This window comes from Lepidochelys olivacea, assembly GCF_965140295.1.
Source record: "Lepidochelys olivacea isolate rLepOli2 genome assembly, chromosome: 1".
Lineage (NCBI taxonomy): Eukaryota > Metazoa > Chordata > Testudines > Cheloniidae > Lepidochelys > Lepidochelys olivacea.
Window position 1 is genome coordinate 327,696,661 of NC_140411.1, and position 12,098 is coordinate 327,708,758.

General features: G+C 48.1%; 1 protein-coding gene across 7 annotated transcripts in view; it reads left to right on the forward strand.

The window, feature by feature from the left end:
- The first annotated feature begins 9,048 nt into the window (after window positions 1-9,048).
- The window catches only part of SRPK2 (SRSF protein kinase 2), a 309,081-nt gene continuing 306,031 nt past the window's right edge, over window positions 9,049-12,098 (forward strand). For 3 of the 7 annotated variants that reach the window (XM_084644365.1, XM_084644364.1, XM_084644363.1), the window contains exons 1-2: window positions 9,050-9,200; window positions 9,310-9,382. In XM_084644365.1, the coding sequence (XP_084500491.1) occupies window positions 9,185-9,200; window positions 9,310-9,382 (89 nt within the window). In that variant the 5' untranslated portion in view covers window positions 9,050-9,184. Of the gene's footprint in view, window positions 9,201-9,309; window positions 9,383-12,098 lie in introns of all 7 variants that reach the window. The other 4 variants (XM_084644353.1, XM_084644357.1, XM_084644360.1 and 1 more) reach the window with 4 other exon arrangements.

Sequence of the window (12,098 nt, forward strand, 5' to 3'; positions counted from 1 at the left end):
GGGATGCCAACTCCAATGGAAGATAAGGGTGGATAGGGGTAAATATTTTTATGTGGTGGTATGTTATCTACCCAAAGAGTTCTAGATACTATTTGGTTTGCTCTTCTTCAGCATAATGATAGAGTTGATTAGGCTCAGTTAAAAGTTCTTGTTTTTCAGTTAGTGATTCCTAGTGCTATCCTCATTATTGAGTACATCTTGGGGGTAAGTTTTACGTGTGGTGTGGGAACAGTGAAAGGCAACACAGAAGTTGCATTGGTAGTGAGGTTCCCTACTATCTGCTGAAATAATTTAGAGCTAGGGTAAATGATAGAACCTCAGAATGCAATGTTGCAGCAGCAGCCAGGGGCAGAGAGACAGTGGTAGTTGAGAGCAGTAGCAGCAGGATGGCAGCCAGTGGCAGAGACAGTGTGGCAGCAGAGGTGGAGAGTCAATGGCAGCTGTGAGCCAGTTGTGGGGGGTGTGTGTTTACATTAATGAAAACAGGATCTCAACCAGACTTGGTTGAACTGCTGCAGAGGACATATGGGGTGAGATAAAATCCTTTAGATAGGAGGTTAGCGTGTTAAGTTTAGGTTTTAGAAAATGTTCTGTGATTTTGTTTTATCTGTAACACTTTTGTTTCCATTATACTTACTCACTAGCTCTTGAAATTTTGATAAACGTATTGTTGTTTTCACTATAAATATATCTCAGTTCTGTGGCATTAAGCAAAGAGCTTATCTTGAGTTAAGTCATACAATCTTCTGTATACATTGCTCCTTTGGGAACAGGTGACCTGGTATTTCTGTGTGTGTTCAGAGGAGAAGGGGCTGGACGCTACAGGGGAATGGTTCAAAGAAACTTGAGGACTAGGATACACCGATTGTTAACCTGCAAGGCAAAGTAAGGCCTGGCATACCTCAGAGGAGAGTGCATGGATAGCTAACAGTCTGGTGCTGTCAGGGAGTTGACACCCAGTTGAGCACAAGTAAGTCTCCCTCATGGTGGAGGCAGGTGGCTAACAAAGTGACCCACAGTCTTGGGTACCCTGAAAACTGTCACACTAAGACCCAGTTGTCCCATCACTTCCACATGGTCAGCTCCCATTGAAGTAAATGGGAACTGCACATGAGCGGCTGAAAGGATGATGTGGGCCCCGACCTCATTTCTACCCTACAATTTACCAACCCCTGCATGGATTCCCTCTGACTTTTAGTTACAGTATTGCCAACCGCAAGCATTAAAAAATGAGTCAGCCTTCCCAGAAAGAATATCTTTGTGGTCTTTTTTTATTCGCCCTCTTGCTTTGGAGCCTTTAGGGTTACCATTTTCAAACTTTTCTATTCAACCTTTTAAAAATGTACTTTTAAAAAGTTAAAGCTTAGATTCTAATGTACTCACATGAATCCAGAAGCTGAGTTTTAAGGAAAATACCAAATATCACGAGACTTACAATGAATTCACAGGAGTTGACAATACTGTGTTATTTAGAGTTAATTATCACCAGGATACTGAAGATGCTGCAAGCCATACTTCCTCACTACTCCTCACAACCGTATGTATATTCAACGGGAAATATGGCAAGATGGAATCTTGTGTAACCCGGTATGATTGACACTTGGTGTGGATGAATAAGTGCCCAATGTCACTCTTCGGGACCTCTCCAGAAGAAAGGATGACTCGAGTGACCCCATTAAACTCTGTTGGCATTGGCAAATGTGTCAGCAACACTGCATGGTTAGTATTATTAAAGGAAACTGATCTGAAAGAATCAGTGTAAACACCTGATCTTTCTCCATTGCTAGAAGATCATTGACCAATGCTACATAAGGTGTATATGGAATGAGGCAGAACAATGAAAGGGCTTTGCTTCATTTAATATGATATATAAAGAAGAGTATTGGAGCACAGGGTACATTAAATCTAGCATTTCCTAGCTTTTGAATGTTTGAGTTTGCAACCTTAATTACATTCTTTTAACATAGTTTCTTATATGAAATTTCCTAGGTGTTTTTTTAAAGTAAATTCTATTCTATATAGGTTTGAATACTGCACTTATCACCATAGTATATGAGGGCCTTCAAGCAATGCATTAAGCAATGTGACTATACATATGTCATGTGGTATTTGTTCTCTCATCCACTCCCCAGAGGGAGAAGCATGTGAGGTGCAGTGTCTTGTTTTGGCAGTTTGTTTTTGTTAAATATACTAGTTGCTATGTGTTTATATTAGAGAAGGCAAGGTAAAAAAATGCCTTGCACTTGGACTGGAAAGTAGTCAGGTTTGTGATAGTCCTTAGTTCCTAGGGGCGTTCATTCTACACTCTCAGACCACCTGCAAAGGTTCTGCCTCCCACACAGATCAGTTTTACTCGTATTGCTGAGAATTCCACTGTGCCACAGGAGAGAAGCTGTTGACCAGGGTTTTTGTCCAAGAACTGTTAAATGATCTTTTATGTATCCTGGTACCAGACTATGGAGCACATTGAAGATAAGGACAGAGACCTTGAACTTCATTCAAAATTCTGTGGGAAGTCAGTGGAGAACAGGTGTCATGTGCTCACAGTAGCCTGTGTTTCTCAGGGGAGGTGCTGCAGTGTTTGTACTAATTGGAGTTTCTGAAATGCTGATGGTTTCATGCCAAGGTATAACACATTGCTGTAGTACAGCTGAGAGGTGATATAAGGAGGCATGAACAACTGGAGCCAAGTCTTCATCTGCCAGGTGGGATAGAGTCTCCTAACCACCTGGAGATGATAGAAAGCATTACTTGTGTCTGTTGTGGTGTGAGAGCTCAAAGTTAGCGAGGAATCCAAGAGGACTCCTAAACTATGAACTGAATCAACCAACTGTGGATGTGAACCTTCAGTCAAAAGAGACTGCACCATGGCTGCAAAATCCTCAAAATATTATTCTCTGCCCACCAGCATCACTTCTATTTTGCTCAGGTTCACTTTCAGCCAGCTGTTCTTAGTCTATGAGCTGATCTCATCCAAGCATTTGGCGATCTTGGTGATAGTGGTGTAGTTGTATGTGGTATCGTATACATATTGCTAGAACTGCATATCATCTGCATATTGCTGGCATTGCACGCATTTCATCTGACCAGTTCAGCTAGTGGTTGATGTAGAAAAGGGTTGGAGAGCAAACTGACCCTTGTAGAACCCAAGTGAGGGGTCTAGTGGTGGAGGTCCAGTTTCCAATCAGTTCTGTTTGGGTGCTTCTCTCTAAGAAAGACTCAAACTATTTTAGTGCATTACCCTGGTCTCCTGCCACCTGTCTCAGGCGAGACAGTGGTATCTCATGGTTAACAGTGTCAAACACTGCAGAGGTCCAAGAGGATGAGAATGGATGTCTGTCTTGTATCCATTAATAGGAGCAGATCATCCATCTGTGCCATTAAAGTAGTTTCAGTTCTGTTTTTTTGGCTTCAATCCAGATTGTGCCACAACTAGAATGTTGGCTTTAGTTGGCCTTTGGCTAGCTTCTCTATGAGCTTGCTCAGGAATGACAGGTTTGACACTGGGTGATAGTCAGCTAGGACTGAAGCAGCTGGAGGGGGTTTCTTCACTGTTCGTTGGACTAGTGTGTGTTGAAGGAGGAAGGGAAAACTCCTCCTCTGAATGAGGTGTTGGCTGTTTTGATCAGGAGCAGTACCAGTTGCTCATGACTCTCTTTCACAAGCCAGGAAGGGCATTAATTGGATTCACAGGTCTTGGGTTGGGACTCCTTTAGAGTGTTGTCACAGGGACAGGGCCGACTCCAGGCACCAGCTTTCCAAGCAGATGCTTGGGGCGGCATTTAGAATGGGGCGGCAGTCTGTGTCCCACGGCGGCAATTCAGCAGCAGCACCGCTGCTCTTCCAGGCATGGCGGCAATTTGGCAGCGACTGCTTGGGGTGGCAAAATTGGTAGAGCCACCCCTGCACAGGGAGGCTGGCTATGTGAATGAACTAGGTCCAGCACTCCCGTGGCAGATCAGGTGCTCCCATTTGTCCAGTTCAGAGGGTGGGGCACCACATGGGGGCTATAAAAGGTCAGGAAGAGACCCAGTGAGGGGGAGTCAGTCAAAAAAGTCAGGAACCTGGAGGAGGAGGTCACTGGGGAAAGCTACGGACAGCAGGAAGCTCTCAGCAGGCCCTCCCTGGAAAGAGGAAGGAATTGGTTAGGAGGCTGTATGTTTGGGAACTAGGAGAAGGCTGAAGGCAGAAGACCAGCAGGAGAGGTCTGCTGGCTGGTATCCCCAAGCCAGAGAGTCAGGGCCAGAGGGCTGGAGAAGGCTCAAGGCAGGAGGAGCAGCAGAGGGAGTTACCTGCTAGCTCTAAGCCAGAGCCAAGAGCTGGAGAGGGCTAAAGGCAGAGGACCAGTGAAGGAGCTTACCAGCTGACATCTCCAGTGCCGGAGAGCTAGACCCAGAGAAGCCACAAGAGGCCAGGGCATATGAGGGATTGTCCCCTGGCAAGGATGCTCCCAGCAGAGAGGAAAGTAGAGGGGTCCTGCCAGGAAGAGTGGGGTTTCCCTCCAGTTGGAAGGTCTAGGATGGCTGTCCTGTTACAAGGACAGGAGAGGGCTGTGTTGGAGAACCAGGATATGGTGAGAGATGCTGGGGCTATATTTTGCATGTACTGTTTAGATGACTTAGGGGAATTCTGGACTATGGTTTTGGGACTTTTGTTATGATTTATGTGCACTGGACTTTTGTAATAAATGACCTCCACAAGGGCTATACTTATACTTGAGAAGCTGGTTTGGATTATTTCTCGAGTGTCTGAAGAAATAAAACTGAAACAGGCACACCTACTTTGCTTTTGCCTGCTGCAGGAGGGTGCTCCAGGAGGGGCTGCCCTGTGACAGTTTGTCATATTCTTGAACGCAATCTAGACAAGGGAGGAGTTTGTCACTGCCTGTCCTGTAACCCTGAGTGCCCAAAATGCTCTGCTGCTATAACTCTCTTGTATGGATGCTTCCAGACAGCATACAAGTATGCACTGAGGGTCTCTGTGTTAAGGAGCTCTGACTCAGGAGTTCTGATTCCAGTAGCCTGGTTGTTATGCCACTGCCACACTCTGGCCTCCACCAGCCTTTGTTACACCTGGCAAGATGACCCCAACAATCCCCAGTCCCAAATTTTCCCCAAATCATGTACTGTGCAATGTTTATCCCTCTCCTGAACCATGCAGAAAGATATTAAGGTTTGTTTGTTCCTTTGAAGATACAATACTCACCAGCTTGCCACATTAACTGGAGTTAACATTCACTTTAAATCAAACACAGCACTGGGTTTGTTTAGATTAACAGTAAAACAAATTTATTAACAAAAGAAGATTATCCTTTACACTCAGTTAAAATATTAAGTTAGAAATGGTTACAAGCAAATAAAAGTGACAAATGCTTTCTAGAGGCTAAGACTTAACAAAACTAGGTACAGCCTTCATTCAAGGTAGTTTCCTTACCACTCTACCTTCCAGTTAGAGGGCTGACCACCCCTTTGCTCAGAATCTCCCACAAAGTCCAAAGTGTTCGGTTCCTTTGTCATCTTTAACAGATAACCTGAGGTTCTGTGCACCTTTGAAATGGATTCTTCCAAAGATTAACCCCCAAAGTAAAGTTCATTCAAACTTTGAGGAAGACAACATGGAGTTTGGTGGTGAAGGAATTTCCATGTTGGTTTATTCCCCTGCAGGTGTTTGCTAAAATGCAAATTGATCTGTTCTCTGAAAACTCAACCTTTGAGCATCACAGCAGAGGGAAGTCTCCTCACCCTATCAGCTTGATGGTCCTGTTTACCTTCTATGTAAATTGCATACCAGTCTGTTGATGTACCTTGGAAATACCTTCAAGGTGGCAGAACCACATTTCTTTGTCTAGAATGTGGTAACTTTAGCCCTTCCTGGCAGGCACAGTTTGATAACATAATTTTGCATGTTTGTAATTATCCTCCATACATATACCACACAATAATATTAATGATCAGTATTAGCTTGTTGTTGCATTGTGATGCTGTTAGGGTAACAGAGGTATCCAGAACATCTTGATGAGTGGATGTATTAAACTCTGAGAATGCAGATGGGCTATTTGTGGATGGGTGCATGCCGAGAGGACTTATCTCTGTTTGACAAGGCTTCCTGAATGTGCGTGATCTTTTCAGCAAAGTAGGATGATAGTTCTTTGCAGTGCTTGGTGCTAAGCTCTGATGCAGAGTGTAGGCACTCAGGACTAATGAAGCAATTTACCACTGTGGATAGCTCCTTGTGGCAGGATTTGGCAGCCTCAGTAGAGACCAATAGGAAAATTCTCTTGGCCAGTAATACAGGCTTAGCATAGGCTTTGAAAAATTTGTTGTTTCATATTGTCTGAATCAGCCTTTGTTTTCAGCCACCGGTGCTTCAGTTTCTGCCCCCTCTCTTCACCCACACAGAATATCTGAAAACCAAGGGGAATCTGTGTGAATGATGGCGAAGAAGGGGCCATTTGTAGGGCCAGTGTGTCAATGGCTGAGAGCACTGTAGAATGGTAATGTTTCACCAAGTCTTTGACTCATTGTCCTTTGGCAGGTTTTGGAATTTGTTGGAGTCCTTAAGGTTAAATCAGGATCGTTGGTCTTTCTTGGTGCTAGACGGTCTCTTCCCACTCCCTTAATGGGGTGATGGTGTGGCCAAGACACTGGCTGGGTTGTAATGTCTTCTATCATGATATCTAGGCTGGAGATCATGTCCAGGGTTTGACCAGCTGTGTGCGTTGGACTAGAGATGACCTGTGAAAGTCCTAGTGGGACAAGTGAGATGAATGTTGAGGGTTTTGCATCTGCAACCTTGTCAGTGTGAGCACTGAAATCTCCCAGGATGACAAATGTGGGGTATTTCACCATCACTTGACAAGCTGTCAGTGAACTTTTTTATGGATCTTTTTGTCTGCGGTGGTCTGTAAATAAGCATAAAATCTATGTTGGCTTTGGCTCTGGTTTCTATTGTCAGATGAATGAATTAAAATTAAGTTGTTTTATGTCACCTGAAGCACCTCTCTTGCTTTTGATATTTGCAGAGATGATGAATGCAGTTCTCACTTGCTTTCTTATCCTATCTAGATCTGTGGTGTACTCAATATCCTGGGGGCGAGGGGTGAGGTGGGCTAGCACAGGGCCTGCAGTGTCATCAAGACAGGTCTCATTGATTAACATTATATCGGGTACTTCATCTCTGATTAAGTCATGTATTGTTGGCAGTGGCAGATCTTGTGTTGATCAGCATCAGCTTTAGTTATGCAGAGCTGTCCCCCATCATGTGTCAGCAGTGTCTGAAAACTGAACCTTCAGTAGTACAGTACAGAGTTCCACCACTTGATCCACCGGCTAACTGTTACATGGGAGTGTAACAGAGGAGTGATAAACACCCATTTTTTCATGGTTTGTATGTATAAGAACATCTTCTGTATTTTCCACAGTATGCATCCGATGAAGTGAGCTGTAGCTCACGAAAGCTTATGCTCAAATAAATTGGTTAGTCTCTAAGATGCCACAAGTACTCCTTTTCTTTTAACAGAGGAGACGTTTTCCTACATGAACCTGCCCCACTAGAGGAGGTTGAATAACACTTTGAAATAGTGGGTGACTTATGCATGAATAGAGTTGTTTAACAAATGTTTTTCCCCCCCTCCCATGGAAAATTTTGACTTTTTGGCAAAAAATAGAAAACCAAAAGATTTAAATTCAGAAATGCCACCACACTGCCTTATGGGAGTGTTAGTCCATGTACCCCATGTTCCCAGTCTCCTCTATAAGCTGTGCTGTTTCATCAGACTACAACTTCCATTATGCACCATGGTCTCCTCTTTTGGGGTTCTTGTCCAGTTCTTTCTTCATGTGATATCCCAAGAAGGAAATGGGCAGGGTTTTTCTCTCCCTGTCATACTACCACAGCTAAACTGGCAGCAGCTGGGAGGACCCTCTGCTTCTCGGAGTTCCCAGTTCAATTTGTGACTCATACCATAGGTGCTGGAGCACCCATGGGGAAAAATTAGTGGGTGCTCTGCAAGCAAGCTCCCCACCTCACCTCCTCCTTTGCCTCCTCCCCTGAGCGCACCACGTCCCTGCTCCTCCGCCAGCTCCCAGCTTGCTGCTGCCAAACAGCTGTAGCAAGCTCCTGGAGGGAGTGGGGAGGAGTGGGAACATAGCACACTCAGGGGAAGAGGTGGGGCCGGGGCGGGGATTTGGGGAAGGAGTCAGAATAGGGCAGAGAGGGGGCGGAGTTGGAGCGGGGACTTTGGGGAAGGGTTTGGAATGGGGGTGGGAGAGGTGGAGTTAGGGCAGGGCTGGGAGCAGAGGGTGGTGGAGCCCCCACCGGGGCCAGTAGCAGTCGGCGCCTATGCCTCATGCAGTGTTTGAGCTGTGTATGTGTAATACTGAACTGAGGGCATTCACACAGCTCAGGGTTTGGGGCATACTACTAAATCAAGCCCTACTACACAAACCACATAGAGAAAAGGGGTAATTTTCAACAGTTTATAACTAGGCCAACTCTCATCTCACTAGCAAAAGGCACCTCTCTGACCTCAGGGCAGTTCCCCTGCCAAAATCCAAGTCCAGCTGTAAGCAATGAAGGTGTTAGAGATTCTCAAAACAAAACAAAAAAGGTTGCAGGCATATATATTGGAGGGTGTTAGGAAACATGAATATGAGAGCACTGCTTAGAACCTCTTCTAATATGAAGGAGGGAGGGGTGAAGAGAGGGAAACACTGGGGTCCAGCAGCCAGAGTACCAGGCTCGCTGGTGGGAGAGCTGGGTTCTGTTCCTGGCTGTGAGCCCATGGGCCAGGTGGGGCGAGTAGCTTCCCCGCAGCAGCCTGGGCTTCTTTCCTCTGCCTTGTTTGTAAGGTCCCTTGGGCAGGACCTGCCTCTTCGTACCGTGCGTACAGTGCCAAGGGCCCCGGCCCCCGCTGGGGACGCGAGGCGTCGCTCCCGGGACCCTGGGCAAGGCTTGGCGGCACTAAGGAAGCCAGCAAGGAAGGGAGGGCGCTGGAGACCCGTGGCCTGGGCGGCACCGGCCCGCCCTCTCACCGTCCCGCCCCTTCTGTCCTTCGCCGGGCCTGCCGGCGGGAGGCTGCGCCTGCGCGCTCGCTGGAGGGGCGGCTGCTGCTGCTGGTCCTGCTCCGTGCCCGGCGCTCGGACCCGCCTGGCTGCGGGTGAGGGGCCGGCGGCGGGGCAGAGCGATGAGCTCCCGAAAAGGTACCGTCCTGGCCGGCGGCGGGAGCCCGGCAGCGGCAGCGGCTCCTCGGGGGTGGGGGCTGGGGAAAGTACCGCGCGCGCCCGCTAACCTGTGCCCGTTTCTCCCCAGTGCTGGCCCTGCAGGCCCGGAGGCGGCGGCCCAAGCAGCCCGCGGCGGCCGGCAGGAGGGACAAGCACAAAAAGTGAGTGCGGAGCCTCGGCTCCCCCATAATCTGCCGGGCCCCCCATTCCTCTACATTCCGCCGGGACCCCCCGCGGGACTCCCTCTGTCCCACCGGGTTGGGACATCTGGACTCTATATATCCTTTGGGTACAGCCCCCTCACGGAACCCCCCATACTTCTCTGGCACCGCCTCCCCCCGGGACTCCACAGATTCCGCCAGCATGGGGCTCCCTCAGGACCCGTTGACATTCCTTTGGGACAGCCTGTCCCCCACGAGACCCCTCATATCCCACTGGCATTGGGTCCCCCAGGAACCCTCGACATCCCTCTGGGATAGCCTGCCCCCCGCGAGACCCCTCATATCCCACTGGCATTGGGTCCCCCAGGAACCCTCGACATCCCTCTGGGATAGCCTGCCCCCCGCGAGACCCCTCATATCCTGCTCTCATCGGTCCCCCAGGAACCCTCGACATCCCTCTGGGATAGCCTGCCCCCCACGAGACCCCTCATATCCCACTGGCATTGGGTCCCCCAGGAACCCTCGACATCCCTCTGGGATAGCCTGCCCCCCGCGAGACCCCTCATATCCTGCTCTCATCGGTCCCCCAGGAACCCTCGACATCCCTCTGGGATAGCCTGCCCCCCACGAGACCCCTCATATCCCACTGGCATTGGGTCCCCCAGGAACCCTCGACATCCCTCTGGGATAGCCTGCCCCCCACGAGACCCCTCATATCCCACTGGCATTGGGTCCCCCAGGAACCCTCGACATCCCTCTGGGATAGCCTGCCCCCCGCGAGACCCCTCATATCCTGCTCTCATCGGTCCCCCAGGAACCCTCGACATCCCTCTGGGATAGCCTGCCCCCCGCGAGACCCCTTATATCCTGCTCTCATCGGGTCCCCCAGGAACCCTCGACATGCCTTTGGGACAGCCTTCCCCCCACAGGACCCCCATCCCGCTGGTATTGGTCCCCCAAGAACCCTCAACAACTCTCTGGGAAAGCCTCCCGCCCACAGGACTCTCCATATCCTGTTGGGATAGACCTCCCACGGGACCTCTCCAGGACAGCCCCTCCATCTTGCCAGGGCACCATTGGGACCCCCCTTATTGCACAGGGTGGTCCCCCCAGGCTCCCATTCCCACATATCCCTCCAGACAGCCGCCTCTGAGCCACCCCATATCCCTCTAGGATAATCTTCCTGCCCGGCCGCCCCTCCCGTGTCCTGTAGGGGGGAAATCCCTCCTGACTTGGGGGCCACCCTTCCCACCAGAACAGACCCCTGCTGGCCCTCACATTACCCCTAATATCCTACTGATAGAGATCCTCTCCTTTGCCCCATCCAGCTGGAACAGGGGGTACCCTGTATACATAGCCCATTGGGACAGGGTACCTCTTCCTGTGCACCTATCCCTCATTCTGCTGGAACAGGACACCGCTGGACAGTCTTTCATCTTTGCAGGACAGATCACTCCCATAACTCTGAGATCTGCCTGGATCTCCCCCTCTTCCCCAAATTCCTTCTAGGACACACAAGGAGAGATGGTCCCCTCCCAGCACCAGCCATAATACTCTCACTGGGATACCAACCCTCTCCACACTTCCCTATATCTGCCCAGAGGACCGGACCCACTGGGATACCTACTCTCCCTATAGCCCCTTTTACCCTTTGGACCCACTAGAATATATGCTCCTCCCATATATATATGGCATCCCCCATCCAGCTCTTCATATCACCCTTATATAACCCACAGCCTCATGGGCTTCTCCTTAAAATCCCATCAGACTTCGCATGTATTTATTAGATTACTTTTTGCCATGTTCTTTGTCTGCCCCCCCCCCCTCCCAGTGGGCCATATTTCCATGGGTCTCCTCCCAGGACATCCCTCTCATCCCCATTTTTTCTTCTGGATTTATGTAGAAAGATATAAAGAAACAGATTCAATCATTCTGGTGCAATCTTTTCCTGCCCTTTCAGGGATGGGTAAAAGCAGCAGAGGTTTACAACTTTTGCTGTGTTGTTCTTCAGATGTGGATAGTAGTGGTGCATCCTCATCCTGTTCTGCTTCTGCTGTATGTTTCCAATGCTGTGTGAAAAAAACATTGTGCTTTCAGTCATATTAAACATTTTTTAATGTAAGAAACCAAGTTTTGTGGCATAGTTGTACTATGTGGTTGGGTCCATTATTTCCAAAAAAACATTTTGGAAGGAAAATTTGTGATCATCTTACATAGTTTGTATGCTTTTGTTTGTCACTTCAGAAACACACATTTCTCAGAAATGATTTGACGTGTAGAAATGTTGTTACTTCTAGATTTTGTACTTTTTTTTTACGATTTTCATTAGTCAATATCTGTTTAGATGTTAAAACTACAAAGTGGATAACTTTAACTGATGCTTCAGTAAAAAAATTGCAATGGTTAGTACGCTTTTGGTGAGTGCTGCCTTGTGACTTTGTTTTGGTGAATGAATTAATTAAATGACATTATATTAACACATACTTTTACTGAGCACAGAACTAGAATTTTTTTAATGTTAAACCACGGGGCAAACTGGGTGCTGGTAGGTATGAGTGTTCAGTCAGTTGATGACACAGTCTGTTCCTGGCCACTCGCCATACCGAGTTGGCATTTCCAGATGCAGTGCCCCAATCTATTCTGTTGCCTTGGGAAACAGTGGCTTTGCTACAGCAAACAGTTTTCCTTTCTTTTCTACTGTGTATAATTTCTTGTC